Source organism: Toxorhynchites rutilus, chromosome 3 (assembly GCF_029784135.1).
Source record: "Toxorhynchites rutilus septentrionalis strain SRP chromosome 3, ASM2978413v1, whole genome shotgun sequence".
NCBI classification, from domain to species: Eukaryota; Metazoa; Arthropoda; class Insecta; order Diptera; family Culicidae; genus Toxorhynchites; species Toxorhynchites rutilus.
The window spans coordinates 168,955,000-168,973,363 of record NC_073746.1 but is presented as its reverse complement, the minus strand read 5'-3'; the positions used below and the strand labels follow the sequence as shown (position 1 = coordinate 168,973,363).

At 39.0% G+C, this 18,364-nt stretch overlaps 1 protein-coding gene across 6 annotated transcripts in view; it reads left to right on the top strand.

Annotated features, from left to right (window-relative positions):
- The window catches only part of LOC129779322 (arginine kinase-like), an 80,365-nt gene that overhangs the window by 36,055 nt on the left and 25,946 nt on the right, over window positions 1-18,364 (top strand). For 5 of the 6 annotated variants that reach the window (XM_055786736.1, XM_055786732.1, XM_055786729.1 and 2 more), the window contains exons 3-8: window positions 11,889-11,945; window positions 12,023-12,177; window positions 12,248-12,559; window positions 12,776-12,928; window positions 13,023-13,192; window positions 13,344-13,500. In XM_055786736.1, the coding sequence (XP_055642711.1) occupies window positions 11,889-11,945; window positions 12,023-12,177; window positions 12,248-12,559; window positions 12,776-12,928; window positions 13,023-13,192; window positions 13,344-13,500 (1,004 nt within the window). Of the gene's footprint in view, window positions 1-276; window positions 830-11,888; window positions 11,946-12,022; window positions 12,178-12,247; window positions 12,560-12,775; window positions 12,929-13,022; window positions 13,193-13,343; window positions 13,501-18,364 lie in introns of those variants that run through there. The other variant, XM_055786735.1, reaches the window with a different exon arrangement.

Below are 18,364 nucleotides of genomic sequence, written 5' to 3'. Positions count from 1 at the left end.
GGGAAAGTAGTTCCCCTTCGCCGCCTTCGCCGTGGACTTTCTTTTGTCTGCACACGGCGGAATGAAACACACCTAGAAACCCATGCAATGTACGTAGGAGTAAATTATATTTTTCGGGGCAAATCAATTTCCGAACCATCAACCACGCCGCACCATTTAATGGAGACAGGTAAGAGACTGTTGAATATAGAGCTCCCGCATATCGGATCCTGAACGCGCACAAAGCCTGTATCGAACTGAGCTCCGTGCCTTCTAAGTTGCACAGGACCTCCAAAGTGGTTTAGTCACACTATGCGCTTCGAACGTAATTGACACATCGGTGAGCTCTGGAAATCGGCTGGATCAGAATTTATTTCTAGCGGTCCCAGCAATTGCAGCCTACAGAAATAGTCTTACAATTTTGATTCGGGTGTAAATTTTAGATTGTGCGGATTTTTAACATCGATAACTGGTGTGTATTGAAATATTGTTTCTCATATACTTTAAACAAGTCATAGGAAACAGTCCATGCTTCGACTTCTCGTTGGAACATTAAAAATTGATTCATCGTATTGAGGTGTGCCATCGTCGATAGCTGGGAATAATTAAAAGTGGCATAGTGAATTAAAAGTATTGGAAGTCTATATATCCTGTATAAACGCTGCCGTAATAGCTGACAAGTGTGTCGAATGTGAGTTATTAAGAGATAGGTTAGTGCGGCTCTTCAGTGTGAGTAGTTGCGTGTTAAAAAAGGATATTGAGGTCATAAAAAGTGAAATAGTTCAATCAATTTTAAGGGGAATTTCATCCATTAAAAGATATTTCCAAGACAATCAACGTAACTTTGAAGGTATGTTACAAGCTTATTAGCAAGTTTTTTTTTACTATTAGAAAATATGTAAGTAATAAAACATAGTCTATTGCTGCAGAAATTAATCTATCGATGTATCATCTAGGATATATGTTACGTTGAACAGCCCTCATAGATGTAGAGATAATGTTTCCTCGGCACGGATCTCACTGGATTTTTATTTAGAAATTAGACATGAGATGTAAAAGAAGAATATATTTATCGACGCAATAGCTTTACAGTATTTCTATTGAAGGTTTCAACGCAACTTAAAGTTAACCTTGAAATAGTTTCACGTAAATTTCATTTTCTTTGTTTTTCATATTTTCCCTCGCATTTATTCCAACTAAAACACAAATGTGTCAGAAGACGCTTGGTCGGAATGGACATACAGGCTAGTGTCGTGCAAATAGCATTACAATGCAATATGTCTACTATATGAAATAATGTTAATTGAGGCCAATTAAACAAGATTAAACTAAATGGCTTGTGTTTTCAATTTTTTGATGGTTCAAAAGAAATAGAATGGAGAGAAAAAAAGGTTTCCCTAGAACATTCATACAAACATGAAAAACCATGGATATGAAAGTGGATGTTTCCAAGAGCATCTCTTAACCGAGTCTATACGACAACGTGTTTCTAATCTTTCATATCTAAGAACACACATAATTTTTCAATAATAAAGTTTAATTAACCGAAAGTATCATATCGTAAAGCAAAATCGTATCGATAGAATAGGAATACTCTTACCCCTAAAAATAGCTACAGCGTAATATACACTCTGTCCAACTTCTATAAGACCAGGTGATGATCTTGCTGCTTTGTGTCATTGTTAACAAACAACGCTTCAATTTATATTCTATTGAATTTGTATTGGTTACTATCATACACTGCATGATTTTCATATCTGTGTGTGCAAGCGTTGAGCGTAAACGAATGTTTTTGTGTTTTTCAAGTGTCAAGTTTCTATAAGACCAGTTACATTTTCCGTAGTTTTTAGTTAGTTTGATTAATACATCTGGAAAATGCCGGAACGAAAAGTGCTCACGGATAGAGAAAAAGGACATCAAATTGTCCTTTCACCAAGAAAATGTTGGAATTAGAGAAATTGCTCGTCGGGATAATCGGGAAATAGTTAGAACAGTTTCAAATTCTTCAAAATCGCTTATGCAAATAAAGCAATCTTTGAATTTAAAATTTTCACGGAAGACAATTCGTCAAATTTTGGTAAAAAGTCTTTACATTAAGAGGGCTAAAAAGGTTAAAGCTCCTAATCTTACACCATCTACATCGAAAGACGTCTAAGTTTTGCCAAAGCTCACATTTTCAAAAGAATACATTTTAACAAATTTTTATTCAATTATTTTTTTTTACTTTTAACTTTGCTAGGTTAAAAAAAAAGGTCAATTTGGATGGTCCTGATGGTTCCAACGGGTACTGACGTGATTTACGGAAGAAGGAACAGTATTTTTAACCAGGAATTTTGATGGAAGCTCGTGCATGGTTTGGGTGGGATTCTGTGCAACTGGAAAGCTCAAGATAGCTTTCACATCATTCAAGGATTACATACATGTTCTGAAATTCTCTCTCCTACCGTTTTTGCGTGGATATCGTCAAAAAAAATCACATTCCAGCAAAACAATGCTACTATTCATATCAGCTAGGAAACTAAGCAATGGATTGAGGACCACAAACTTAATTTTTTGGACTGACTGGTTCGCTCTCCAGACTTGAATCCTGTTGAAAATCTTAGAGGGATCCTTGCACGCAGAATCTACGCTGTTCAGAAAAATTTGGTAATTAGTATGCCAACACAAATTTTTCAGGTTATTAGCCCAAAATGGCAAGGTTGCCAATTATTGACATGTAAATCAGGCAATAATTTTAAATTTTTCATTGGTAATACTTATGAATTTTGAAATGGTCTTATAGAAACTTGACAGCGGAAATTATCATATTTAAGCACAATAAATAAACAAATAATTCTTTTGAACGAAATTGACGTTAAATATACTTTATTCTAAGCATTCTACAATGTATGAATGTATCTTGTTGAAATTTTAACCGTTTGTGTTGCAACGAAATAATCAGGGTGGTCTTATAGAAGTTGGGCATAGTTTATATTAGAAGTTTTAGCTGTGGTGAATGTGCTTGATTCATCGATAGCCCTAAAAGACGAGGAACTCAAATACTGTTTGAAAGATCCTAGAAACGAGTAACTAGCGATTTATAAATATTCAATCAAATGTTTTTTTTTTGCGTTTTAAAAAACAATCTTTAATTTTCGCAGAAAACTAGCACTAACTTATTCATGTGTAATTTATCTATTTTTCTAGTTTTTCAAATTTCTGATAATTCATTTGACACCATTCCAGATGAATAAAATGAGTTAAGTAAGAGATAATTCAAAACAAGTCTTATACTACTAACAAAGTTGGTTCATTAAAATCAAAAAAACTTTTCGACGTCCGAAAACGCACGAATACAAATTGATAGTGGTTCATCGTATTCAAAAATGGTTCTATGGAAACTTGGTTGCAGCAACGTTGTGTTCCGAAGCGATCTATTTGGCACATGAAAGTTTAGCATTGACAGCAGATCGGAAGCATCTGTTCCCCCGTTTGTCAATATGGCAACTAGCGTCGATTGCTGTATTTTCCAGCGGCGTTCCAGTGTGTCTAAATACAACAATCGGTATCCAAGTATGGAAAAGTTCATTCGCTCATGTCTTCGCACCTAATGATAAATCACTGTTGTATCTGCTTGGAATAATCATGGCGAAAAGAATGCAGCAGGCTATCGTGAGACTGCACGATGAATCATTTTTCACTCTCCGACCATCTTCATTCGGGACTGAGAGTGAACATAACAAAACAAAGAGTGGAAAACAACATTCAATGAATGAATACTGCTTTGGAAGGATCGCACGAGACAAAATAATGAGTGAGTCAAAATAGACTCAATCTGCGAGTATGTATAATTTTATTTTCCCTTGTACTCTTTTCCTTGTCAGCATTCAGCATTCTACCTTCCCGCTCACCAATAACTTGCGTTAATATAGTCTTTTGCGTTGGCTTAGATCGTTTCACACTAGAAACAAAAAAAAGTCATTGCAATAGCGCACAGGAAACAACTCGATTTCGACTATCTACCTATATATTATCGAGGCTTCAATGATTGCTATTTGAGTGAAAAACGAATGATTTTACAGAGACACTCGCTGGTTCAAGCAAAAGTTTCCAATTTGATTTTATCACCATCTAACGTCATTCCGAGAGGCAAATAAGGGAATGCAAAATTCTCTGAGAATAGATGAGCGTAATCGAGATAGTATATTTCCGTTCAAATCGAGGATGAACTTTGCGAAGATGATAGGTGAATGTTTTTTTGTCTCAAATAAAGTGAAGCATAAACTGAGAATAGAAGGGTGAGTTTTATCTATGAATGAGTGTTGTGGAACGAATTTCGATGCGATTTTGTCTATACCTGTCGGTATCTATCAGGATATGGAGGCAAATTGTCAGGATCTTTTCAAGGCAAGTTTCGTAAAGCCAAGCGAATGAAACGTCGTTGAATTCGTTCTATCCTTATGCACCATGTAACCTGATTAGAGGGCCGTACAACATTTTCTAGTACAATGACTTCCAACAATATGGGTCCGAAAAATCCATCGCTATATTCGAAAATGGTTTGGTTTGGATGGCCTAGTTGCCGTGTTGCTTGGTTGTGAAATGATCATAGGACGGTTGAAATCGAAAGTCATTCAGTTGAATCCCAAGATAAGTTACACTCGTGACTTTTGTTAGAGCGTTGCCACGTATATGGTAATCAAATATAATTAATCTTCTTTGTGAGGGACGTAAAGTACCCGGTCTCCAGTGTCAAGTAGTCTTCGTCATCCATTATAATCAAGATGTTGCTCCTCGCCGGGAAGATGTTTTTCACTAGACGCGGCCGTCCTCGACTACGCTTCCGCATAAAAATGTCCATTTTGGCCAGGTTTGGCCGTTTAGCCGGTTGCTCTGACATCTCAGTCAAGGTGCGGAACGATGAGACCACTTTGGGAGCTGGCAGTAGGAGCAAAGCATCGAGCGTAGTTGCTTGGCTGTTTTCATCATGGCCAGTTCAAATCAACTGTTAATGACCTCAAAACATTTTTGTACAAGGCTTAATAGAGAGGTAGGATTCAAGGAAAATTTGGTCCATTTGGTCCCTTCCTTTTTTATCACCATCCTGAATTAGTCCGTAGCATAGCAAACTGAATTGTTTTTCTCCATCACTTTTGCTGAACTTGAAGGTGTTTGTTTTTCATTGTTATTATTGGCTGGTACAGATAACGTCAACGCATAAGTGATACAAAATTGCTTTCATGTCATTGAACACGATATGCTGGACCCAATTATTGAATATTTACGAATTGACTGGACTTTAAATGTACCTGATGAATTCTGACCAATCGATATTCCCGTGAATGAAAAACAAACATGACCTTTGTTTTATTAAAGGGTAGTCGATGTAAAGCGTACAAACTTGCGCTGCTCGAACTCAAGTTTTTGGATACCACTATCGTAATATGGAGCCCTAACTACGGAAAGTACTTCAAGATCGAGTGAATCAGAGAACAGTACAGTAAAACCTGTTTTTGTGCGGTCTTTTTTTGTGCGAATTTTTTTTTGTGTGATTTTTTTTGTACGGTGTACGAAAAGAAGCATATTTGACGAAGTTATCGTTCATTTAGTTTTTTTTTCGATGGTTTATATGCATTTCTGTGTGAAAAAGCATATTTGCGTCTCAATTATCCATCTCTGAAATCATTCCCCTCCTCTCATCAAATGTTCTAAGTTTTTCTAAGTATTTGCATGACATGATTTCCAACAGCAACACGTTTCGACATGCTAAAAGCGACAACTAAAAGCACGAAACAGCCACGCGCAACCGAAAAGGCAAAGTGTCCCATCGCAAAGCAGGGAAACAAAAGGAAATTGAACGGTGAATGGCGTGGATTTGAGTTATTTTCTTGGGGGAAACTTTTTTATGCGGTCCCTATCTACCACACAAAAAAAGTTTTTTTTCAAAATGTGTACTGAACACGTTTTTTTAAAGCTGCTGGTGAAGTTTTGCACGATTTTTTTGTGCGGTCCCTATCCCCCGCACAAAAAGAGTTTGCCTGTATAGAGTTTTGAGACACTGATCGGGGCATCGCTACCAAAATAGTGAAAAACACATTTATTTGAAAAATAAGAGTTATTTATCAATGTGTTATTCCAAGGCCAGTGCTAGCCTTTATTTTTCCCATCTTTCTTGCAACTTTCGGGTTCCATCGCGGGAGAAGCGTGCATCTTCTGAAGCCAAGAATTAATCCAGCCAATTTTTGATTGTTCGGAAGTAAAGCGTGTTCCATTCAAAGCGTTCTGCATCGATCGAAACAAATGATGGTCGGAAGGGGCAAGGTTAGATGAACCAGAATTTTTATCGCGAACAGCAACATGAGGCCGAGAATTGTCATGATAGAATATTATCGACTCGTGTCTGGTCGCACAATCTGGACGTTTTTCGGCAACACCTCGCTCCAAATGGATCAATTGTGGCATTTTTTCCACTGATCGTTTGACCAGGGCTTAGCAGCTCATAGTGGATCACATCCTTTGGTCCCACAAAATATAGAGCATTCCTTTGGCGCCGTGGATATTCGACTTCGGCGTTGATGTTCCCGGTTGGCCGGCTTTAACCGTACTCGGCGAAAATGCAACAGACAAACAAAAAAATTAACAAATGTTTATTTTATGTCGGATAGTTTTGAAACTCTCAGAAAATAAATAACACATATCAGTTATGTTTTTGCGAAGTTGGTTTATTCAACTAGAGACGTCGGTTAATCGTTCGATTAATTCAAATAATCGAATATCTGCAATTATAATCGAGTAATTTGGTATCGAATAATGAAAAATCAAAATATGAATACATCGAATAGTTATCACAGTAATCGCGATTAATAAAAACAGGAACCATTTCCAAGGTTAATACATTTTTAGGTCAAGTTAGGCTATGGATTTTTTTAATCCGACAGCAACCATCTGACATCGGCAACCCGATAGACAACGTGATACAAAAAAATCATGAAATGGTAAATTTATCAATATACTGAAATATCATTTCATTCAAAAACCATGATTCTACTCCATGTTTATTTTACAATTATATTTAATGTAACTTGTAAAATTATAATATCATAATCTTTTTTATTATGCAATCATTATTATTACAAGAAAAAAATATTCGCTCGATTAATCGAATACTGAAAGACAATTATTCGAATGAATCGAATATTTAAAAATGATCCAACGATTAATCGATAATCGAATAAACGAAAAATTTAGACATCTCTATATTCAACCTCTTCTCCTAGGCTATCCATCAAATCATGTGCAACACTTGCGCCATCTTTCATACATATATTCATCCACTCTTTCTTCAAGTGCTGAACGTTTTTGAAGACCTACCTTGTTTTCCGAAGCTTGGCCTTCATAATCGCCCAGAATTTTTCTATTGGGCGAAGTTCTGGCGAGTTTGGCGGATTTGTCTCCTTCGGCCCAAAAACAACATCGTTGGCTTCGTACCACTCCATCACCGGTTTCACGTAATGTCACGATGTCAGATCCGACCAAAACAGAGTGTCACCTTCGTGAGACCGGAGGAAGGGTAGCAGGCGCTTCTGGAGGCGTTCTCCTTTACATATTTGGCCGTTGATAATGCCGGTCGTTACGTACGGCTTGCCGAATTTGCCGCACCCACAGATAGCCGGTCACATCAAATACCTCTTGGCAAATTTGTCAGCCTTCTTCTACCAGAACTTCTCCGGAACATCCAGGCGGGACTTGCCAACGAAAAACTCCAGGTTGATAGTTGCCTTGGCTTGGTATCCGCTTTGATGTACGTCTCGTCGACAACTACGATGCATTTCGCCAGAACCAACCACTCGTGGTACAGCTTCCTGGCGCGGGATTTGATCACCGTATTCTGTTTATTGGCTCGATCGGGTGCCTTGTTTTCGTTAAAGACATGAAGTCAAGCCCGATTCATTGTCTGCTGGACGAATTGCATTGCATTGAAATGCTGGTCGTCTAGGTCTCCTTGAACGACTTTACCACATCGGACATGGTCAATTCTTCGATTCTTAACTGTTTCGTAATCCACCTTTTCCTTTTCGAAGCACTTGTTGCTTGGAAGCCATCTCGATAACCACTTGACAAATTGTGGCGGAATTTTGCACATGTAAACATTGCAGTCTAGTTTTATCCAAAATTTCACCAATTTTTACCCATGCAATAAAAAGTTATACAAAAAGAAGTGTTGCATTTTTTCCGAGTACAATCTTTACGTACGATCTAGCGTTTTGGATTATCGTAGTGAATTCAGTTTTCGTCCCCGGTAACGATTCGATGCTAAAAAGACTTCCCTTTGTGCCGTTCAAGCAACATGTCGGACATTCAAAATCGCCGTTCGACATCTCTACACCCAAACTAGCGTTGGCAGAAAACATGTCATCTTTGGCAGAAAAGATGCCATTCCCTGTGCATGAGAGTCAAATGAGCAAATAATGAGCTATTTTAAAAGCTTAAAAATGGTTTGTATGTATGCGAGCAGACATCTCTTTCTGTTTTCTTTTCTCTTTTCATTTGGGATTGTGCAAAAAAAAAGTCCATACGACGTCAATGGAAATCGAACCAAGGCCGGCTGGAATGCAAAGTTACTTTACACGACCACGCTATCCATATTGCTGCCAGCGCTATTATAAAAGAGCGTGATACTATTACGCCTCATCATAAAATGAAGTTGGAAGGTGCTTTCTAAGACGATAAAGAAGAACATGAACGAGAATATATCTTTCTCTGTCTGGGCAGTGTATTTGGCAAACTATACGAAAAGCTTTCATATGCTTTCATTTAAATGTGTCTCCTGTTTCGCTCCCACATATTGGCTCCAGCATATATATTATACAAATGATATACATGTATTGGGGAGTAGAACATTTTATGTTATCTTTCAGCTCATTTAATGTTACAGCTATTCAATAATCACCTAAAAATTTTGACTTCATACTCTGCTCCTTCATTTTCTGTCGAGTATGAATTGATGAATAATCAAGAAAATGAAAGTGTTCGTTCAAGTCCGCGTCCGACAGCACCATGCTGGTTGCTACTTCTAGGTGTTGATTTTTAACTCTTTATTCGAGAGGCTTTCAGCCTTTTGAGCTGGTTCGCCTCTGATTCTAGGTGAAATTCAATTCCTAATGAGGTGAAACTCCAGGCCTTGCTTAAATTTTTTGAATCTAGCTGAGGCAGCTGGTTTAAAAGATATTTCCAAAACAGTGTAAAATCCTAACCTTTCCATACATATTGATCATCTGTTAATCTGCAAATTCGGGAAATGATGGTCGAAAGCATTTGTTTCACGACGGTAGGCTGATAAGTCTAGCACACATGCTTGTAGATAACCTACTAAATAAACTTCAGTAGCGCGCCTGGTGGCATGTGAAAGTACTATTTCTTCTCTACATGCCTGTGCAGTTTGAACGCGTTTTTTTCATTCAGTTTGTTTTGAGTAGTGGAATGATGGCGTCGTTTTCTGATGCTATGTCAATACGAATTAAACAACGCGCTATTATCGATTTTTCAACTGCGTTTCTCCGTATTCTCCCGACATTGCGCCTTGAGATTTTTTTTCCTCCACTCAAGAGAGATCTTAAGGGTAATCATTATAGCTCGGACAATGAGGTGAAGGCAACTATCGCGTCCTGAGTTCGAGCAAAGTCGGAGGAATTTCTCAGTGACAGTATAAAAAAACATTTGTAACACGTTGGGAGAAATATATAATGCTTAACGGTATTGAAAAATAAATACATGATTTTGAAGGATAAGATTTATACTGCAATTTGTTTTTTACCAAATCTTGCTTGTTTTTGTTCGTCTTCTACAGTTTCTGTGGCTAGAAAACGGCCCAATCCATAAGCTGGAAAAAAGGGCTATGGAAGCTTCAGAATAACAATGTTTTCTTCTAAAGCTATCTCTATTACACCCAATGAAACGTGACAATAATGCCCAATTCCGCGGGGCGACATCCGTCGATAGTATACAAAATATCGTTGAATAATCCATCGGTTTCTACACCCAAACTAGCCCTGACAGAAAAAAATGCTTTTTCGTGTGCTGAAGAGTGAAATGAAAAAATTAAAGCACATTTTTAAGAGTTTAAAAATATTTGTATGTATGAGAACAGGCTTCTCATTCTCGCAGACTGAACTTCAGCATTTTTTTTCCCTGTTGGGTGTAAACCACTGAGTCCACTATTTTGAACTATTGTGATATACCCCTTTTTTATACTACATTTCAATATTATCTACTGCTTATTGATGCAGGAGTCGACTGAAAGCTATAGCGAGATAGGCGCCAATCAGGAATAATCTGTTTGATAAAATTGATAATCGCAGAAAATTTATAAACGCAGACCGAATTTCGTTGGGCTCCAGAATAGTTTTATCAAGGTGTTGAAGTCTGCGTCTTGTTAGAGCTCTTGGTTACAGAGCAAATGTTCCGAGGTTCGCTTTCGGCATTACAAAAGCGACAAATATCATCTAAACCTATGTTTTTAAGATGGTATTTACTCGGACAGTGTCCTGTTACAAGACCAGGGAATGTGCTGAAGTCTTTCTTATTAAAGCTCAGGAGTTGTTGAGTAATTTTAATACTTGGCATAATATTTTTTTTTGCTGTGTAAGTTTTGCAGCCATCCAATTGGCTGTCACTTCCCGGTCTTCCCATTTATTCAGCTCACTTTTCAACACACAGTCAGAAAGTCCACAGAATGGTTCTGGACCAGTGAATGGTGAGTTTGAGCCGTTCCTGGCAAGTTCATCTGCTCGCTCGTTGCCCTCTATACCACAATGGCCAGGAATCCAGCACAGTTGTACCGAACTTTTCTGACTTAATTGCCGTAAAAGGGAAATGCATTCAAAGACAATTTTTGAACAGCATTCAAAAGCATTTAGAGCTTTGTGCCGCTTGACTGTTTGAGAATATGCAGATGTTAGCATGTCTATATTTTCTTTTAAGGCAGACATTTAAACATTCTATTATTGCCATGGCCACAGAGATTTTTGTTCTGGGACCATACACTTCGGCTCATGTTCGTGTAGAACATGATTGAACCATTACGAACATTGGGGCCACCTTCATCCCATACTGAACGAGAATGTTTGATCACTCTGTATGGAATGTCATAATTAGTCCTTGGTTCCATCCAATCACTGTTCATCTCTGAGGCTGGTCCAATGGGTAAGAGATTCAGGATGCTCAAGTGACCAGTTTTGTTCCGTCTAGTATTTTTTTCCATCTTTTAAGCTTTAGAGCACTTTTTTTAGCCTCTAGCTGAACATATTGATTCAAAGGTACCCGGTGAAGGATAGCCTCCAATGCCTTTGAAGGAGTGCTTCGCATTGCTCCAGTAATTGCAACGCATGCTAGTCGTTGGAGCAGCCATTCCTTGTCAAACCGATAGAGTGGTTCTCAGATTTTCGTGAAAAGTGGTAGTTTTGTTCCTTATCACAAAATATTAGACCCTTTTTTGATTATTTTAATTTGAGTGTCCATTTCCATTTTATGATTTTTTGAATCATGTCATTTTTGAAAAAAGGGGAAAAAAATCGATTTTTCGGACCGCCCCAAAATGAAAATGGGCATGTGATGAAACCACTAACTGTGGATGATGGAAATCCGATGTACCCCACGATTTTAATCTCATAAATGACCTAGATTTATGAAGGAATGGATGTGACAAATGCTACCTGCTACTTGCATAATTATTTTAAAGTTTCGAACACATTGAAACCGTTTGACTTGAAAAGTTTCTTTTTTACCATTTATTATTTAATTTAGTAAGCGAATTTTTCAAGATGGAACTCGAGATCATTCAGTCTGGAAGTGTGCTTTGCCTGCTAAGACTGCCCCTGTTTATCTATTTTATATAGTTTTTACTTCAAATTTTGTTTATTTTTTATCTACAGTATTACAAATGAACAATCAATATCTACAACGGGAAAATGATAGTAAAAATAAAGATGGTAAGATTATGTGCCCAACAATTGGTTTAACTCTTGCAACTCTGAATGAGTAACTTATTTTATTTTATCAATATCAGTCATCAAACCGTCCAACATCAGGATATGGCTGCACCAAAAGCAGATGGGTAAATTGGCAAAAGTGTTGTGGGCTGGCCAAGGAATGCGACTCAGGAACGAAACATCACATCACCCGAAAATGAAGCGATTTCTAGAATGCGTGCCACATGTTACGGTACTTTTCCTATAGTTCCATGATTTTTTTCATCAATAATCTAAACCTTTCTCTCTGTTTCGATAATTAGGGTGTAATCAAAGATATTCACCAGGCAGTTGTGGACAACGATCTCGAAACGTTGAAGGAGAAAACGGCTCCACCAACGCCTCGCATCGTGATGACCAGCAAAGATGCAAACGGTTTGACGCCACTGCATAAGGCCGCCGGATTGGCACACACCCAAATCGTCGAGTACATTCTGTCGATTTGGCCTAGTCTTTCTTCTTCAGAGGATCATACAGGGAAAACACCGCTGCACTGGGCGGCCAGTGCGAAGAATAATGCTCGAAGTTTCAATCTTCTTGTGCAAGCGGGCTCCGATGAGACCGCACTTGATCACGTATGTTGAATGATTTGAACTCTGATTGTTCTGATTGATTCGCATGCCTTAGTTCGCACTTAATAGAACTTCACCCAACCTTTCAATGGGGACGCATATCACTTCATATTACAATGCACTACGAGTCTCCATGAAATGCAGAAAAAACAAACATGCGAATCAATAGAGTTTTTGATCTCTAAATATTTTCTTTTTTATATTTATGCAATACATCAGAGGGACAAAACAGCCGAGTACTACAAAAACCGGGCGAGCGAGATCGACCGCTCGCTGCTGTCGGTGATCCCGGAGGCTCCCCGAATATCTCAGCAAGGTTTTCCGGCGTACTTCGACTGGAACATGTTCACCATCGAGGAGGATTCCGACGATGTAATGTTTCATTCACACGAAATTGTCTAGTTTGCAAAAACGAAAACTTTTTCTAAAATAACAATTCAAAACCTATACACGTAACCTATTTCAGAGCAACGGTTCGCAAATGGGAATGAAACCATTTCTGTCACAAAATAACTTGCTAGATAACGATGTAAATAGTTACAATAGTGTTTCCAAATCTAAATCTGTGCACAATCTCACTAACGGGATACTAACCGATCTCCCAAACGACGAGAGCGAAAGCGAGACCAAGAACAAGTAATTATCAATTCGATATTTTGTCCTGCTTGTGTGTGTGTCTTATTTCTTCTCTAATTATGCGTAAACTACAATAATTATTAATTATTCAATTCTTGTAACTTTAATAAATGCGATATTATATTTTCTTTGTGCGTCTTTGCTGTCCCAGTTCAGAAGAAGAAAAAGCCGACTTGCAACAGGAGGAACCAAAAGGCGTTGAAACCCCTGAACCGGATGCGAACGGAGTAGATGTTGACGGTAACGCAGAAGAGATGAGTGAGATTTTGAACGTGGAGGAAAGTAAACCATCAGAAGACACGGAACAGGTAGTTGTGCATGACAGTTGAACCGAACTTCTCTCTCAAACGCATTAGAGGGACCTGTTTTTGCTGCGAATATTTTTTTCCATACATTTTTTCTCTTCCTATTCTTTTTATAATTTCACTTTCTATTGAATCACCAAAGTGAACACATACACATAGTTAGAAAACCCAGAGAACGATACATTTTACATACACATAAAGCTTTCTTGTGGTTCGTGTCATTATAGTATGTGGGAAGGCAAATTATCGGTGAACAGGTGAACACGTTGATAGAACAGCCGAGATATGCCAACACTAATTAGTTTTCCACTAGTGGCAATCGCACATCGGATATCGTCAATGCGCAAAGCTTTAGCAAACACTAATTGAAGGATCGAAAGCGTGCAGAGATATCTAGGGCAAATGTTTAACATTAGCTACACTAGCTGAGATTACGACGTAGTGAAAGTATATACACGCTTTTTCATTTGAGTTTTTAACGTATCATTTAAATATGCCCTTTACAGATAGATTCGTATGCTTTAATTTTGACCCAGATCTTGAAAACGCCGTATTATATTCTGTCACCGGAAAAACACAATCAGTGGCGATAATGTCGAGAATAATTTCCCATTTCACATGATTGGGTTGTTTCCAAACTATGTACTATTTTTCCAGGATACAGATCCACTAAACTAAAGTGACCAGATGGTCAGAGGTCTAACGCGGGACACAAAAAACAAAACGTTGTGTATATACGTTATGTGAACATAAATCATAGTTTAGCAAGTTCTTTCTGAGTATCGGCACTCAGTTGTGATTTTTCGGTGGTTGAGATTTTGTTTACGCCCGAAAATCACTCGCTCAATCAGAGCATTTACGCCTGGCAAGCACGATTCAAATTCTATAATTTTCTTCAAATTACCGAATGGAATGCTCGAAAATTCCAATTCATTTTTCATCGATTTTAGTGTTAACGTATGCATTCAAAAAAATGAACTAATTTCGGATGGCGATGAAAGATAATTTATAGGAACAAATTTTCTTTAAATCTTACGTTTATTAAGTCTACAACAAAAATGATTCAAGGCTGTTGATTCGCTGCAGCAACACTGTCAAGCAACTTGATGATTTTTCCATACTGCAAGCTCCACCCCACAGCGAAAGAATTGGACATCCTGAGGCACTTTGTGTCCGCCAGATATACCTGATCTGGTTTTTACAATATCATGTCTTTGGCGCTTCTCAAGCCGGGAGATCGAATCAACCGGCCAAACGGTGGAGAAGAATCTGGCCAAAATGGACATTTTTATGCGGAAGCGTCAGACGAGACCGGCCGTATCTGAGCAGCAGGTAATCACCCAGAAGGAGTAGCTTGAGGTGCTGGTGAAAAACTTCTTTCCGGCGAAAGAAGTGAAAAACATCTTTTCGTACTCATAATGAAAGACGAGACGTACTTGATGCTAGAATTCAACGAATGGCAAGGGACCGGGTACTTTACGTTCCCCAGGTAAGCGATGATGTCGAATATATCATTCACATCAAGTTCTCGAAGAAGGTCCTTCTCTGACAGACGTGAAGGGAATGTCCAAGCCGCTCTTCTTTCGAGTCATATAGTGAACGGGGAGATATATGGTACGAAGTGCTTGCCGGAGTTGGGAAGGTGATGTGGTCTTTATTCCGAACCTGGGATCAGCCCATTATGCCAAAAAATCACTGGAGGATGGATCGGCTGGAGATAAACATTGTCGCGAAGACCACCAACCTTTCCAACATTCCCCAGCTGCGCCCGATAGAAAACTTTTGGGCGAATGGCCAAAATAGAGAGACAGACGACCACCAAAGCCACGAAAAGGTAAAATAACACCCCGATATACATCTTTTCATCGGCCAACGTTAAGCTCTGACCAAGCTAGGGGGCCAAAGATGAACTTTTCGTCTGACTCACGTTGGTCCCTGCGGATCAATAGGGGACTTTTATAAAAATCATTTTGCAATTTTGTTGCTGTCCAGTTGACACTCTCTAAACAAAAAGCCCAAATGCTCTTGAACAGTCTGCCAAATAAAAGTTTGTTTGAGGTTCATCCATTTAAGAAAATCAACATGATCAAATTGTGATATTGAAATATATTGATATCGCGGGACATTTTCGTTTCTTTTGCCAAATGCGGGACATTTTGTTAAAATGCCAGACGTCCCGCGTTACAGTTTACACTAAGCACAACAACTGACTGTCATAACCGGAAGATTGAAACGTCTTAGCGCGCTGCGTGGCGTTGTCTGTTTTTGGTCGTTCGTTAAATTGAATTCGAACTTGTTGTGAGAAGCGAGAAACGTGTAAAATTATCGAAAGTGTTCGGAGACTCCACATTATAAACTTTAATGAACAAAGATGATGACCAAACTGAACAACAACTCGCAGAACAATAATATCCAATATCCAATCAACCGTTTCCCGACGTTTAAAAGTTATGGGATAGACTATAAGGTTGGGATTCCACGGCTGGGTTCCACGTGATTTAACTGACTGATAACAATAAAATTGGAACAGAATTGTAAAATTTTGCTTGCCGAGTACGAAAGAAAATCTGGGATAAAAAGTAGTTATACTTCAAATAGCCTCAAGCGCGGAAGATCCGGCCGATAGGCCACTTTCACCGAAAGGACAGATCGTTTCAGGTAACGGTTGACCTTTTCAATCTGGATCAACTACTGCATGCGGCCTTTTCGTTATAGCTGGCTTCCTCCGATTACCGTACTCGCTAAGAAGCACTGCAATTATTTCGAAAATATGAGAAAACAGCTTGACGACTGGTATGACCCCCCTCCGATCAGATGATACTGTTCTATACGCACACATGCCTCGCAACGCTATGAGTCGGAACGTGGTATTTAACTCCCTTCGATTGCGATGTGTCTTCGGAGGCGCAGCCCAGACAGATCATACTAGCCAGAAGATGATTTCAGCTACATCATTTATGGTTTTCACCACCTTTCGCTGTCGTAGTCAACATGGCTGTTGAGGTTTAGTCGGTCCTCAATTTTTGCGTCATAGTACTGCAGCATACTCTTTGAAGTTAATAAATGTACTCTGACTGGGATTTCCGTCTACGAATACTGTTCTGAAGATACCCAATATCAGCACTTCGGGGCTGCACATTTCGCTCGAAGTGTTTCGTCTATTATCGTTAATGCGGCGTCATCTGCAAAATCGCACTCTGCACTTCTCAGTGGTAGGTACAAGAATAGAGCATTGTGGAATTCCTGCCGTCGAGCTCAGCTTCTGTACGGAAACCCACTTTTATTCATGTCATCCCAAAATTTGATCTAGGGATGATTCCGTAGTGCCTGCTTCATAATAGTCCAGTATTTTTCGATGGGCCTTAGTTGCGGTGCGTTGGAGGGGTTCATGTCCTTGGGTACGAAAGTGACTCCGTTGGCTTCGTACCACTTCAGTACATCTTTTGAATAGTGGCACGAAGCTAGATCCGAGCAGAATATCGTAGGGCCCTCGTGTTGCTTCAACAGAGGAAGCAGACGCTTCTGTAGACACTCTTTGAGGTAGGTCTGCCCGTTTACAGTCCCGGTAGTCACGAACGGCGCACTCCGTTTGCCACATGAACAGATCACTTGCCAAATCATGTGTTTCTTGGCAAATTTTGAAAGTTTCTGCTTCCTTACTTCCTGCGGAACATCAAACTTGTGCTGGGCGGGGAAGAAAAGTGGTCACGGAAGCTGCCGGAAGTCTGTCTTGACGTTAGTTCATCATCCATGATGTCACAATGAGGCTTCGTCAGCAGCTGGGTATACAGTTTACGGGCCCGCGACTTTCCCACCGTATTTTGCCGTTCCAACAATTTGGAGCCTTGTTTTCCGATGTCCCGAAGAGAGAGTTGAGAATTTCCAGGTGCTTGCGCAGAATCAATTCGTGACGTTGCTTTTCGGGTGACGTCATTTTTTCCAATTTTCAATAAACTGACAGCGATAAAAATGCTGTGTAAACAATACACTCTAAACTTTTTCTACAGAAATTTTCAAGAGATCTTGGGGGTGCGTATGCGCTGCACATGAGGGTTCCATTTATTTGGGGTGCGTAACTTAAACTTGTATTGTACCCTGTTCGTTCCATAAAGAGAAGGGAAGTATTGAATCGCAAGCTCCACCTTTCTCCGTTTTTTTTAGTGATTCTGTGAGTGAGGATTACCCAGCTAAAAATACAACAAAAACAACGAAGTGGATTCAGTTAACATCACTAACCAAAAGAATCAGAGAATACGCAAAATAATAGCAGAACCAAAAGCAACAGCAACATCGAGCAGTATCAAAGCAACAACAACAACAGCAATGTCAACAACGGCATCACCAGCAAAAAAGTTTTCATATTGAAATCTGAACAAACATACACTGCATTGACCTCATTCTTGCTTCGCTCCTGCCGTAAAGAGTTCTTCCGCGCTTCGACTAAGCAGAAGAATAGTTCAACTAATAATAGTTATTTTTAGAATTATAAAAGAGTGTCCAAAGACTCGGTTTCCCCAGTAAAACGGTGCGTAATCCGACCAGAGCCTCCGCTCTCGTATTATCGAATTAAACACAGCCATTTCCGCCATTTTGCCATTTTGATGGAAAACGTTACTGATTTGCAAGGATTGTTTTTGGGTCCCTCTCCGGGCCATTATCTATTTAACGGTTGTTCAATGAAAAATGAGAATTTCTTCAGTGATATAGTAAAAAACAAAAAAAAAAATATGTCAAACAATTCAGTATTTTTTACAAAAAAAAACATAACGGTTGTTCTTCCAAAAAAAAGTCAGTGAATGTTGGCAAAGGGGCCGTATTAAGCTGTACAGCGCAACTTGGTGGAGATGCTCTCACAAGCGCGCTGGAC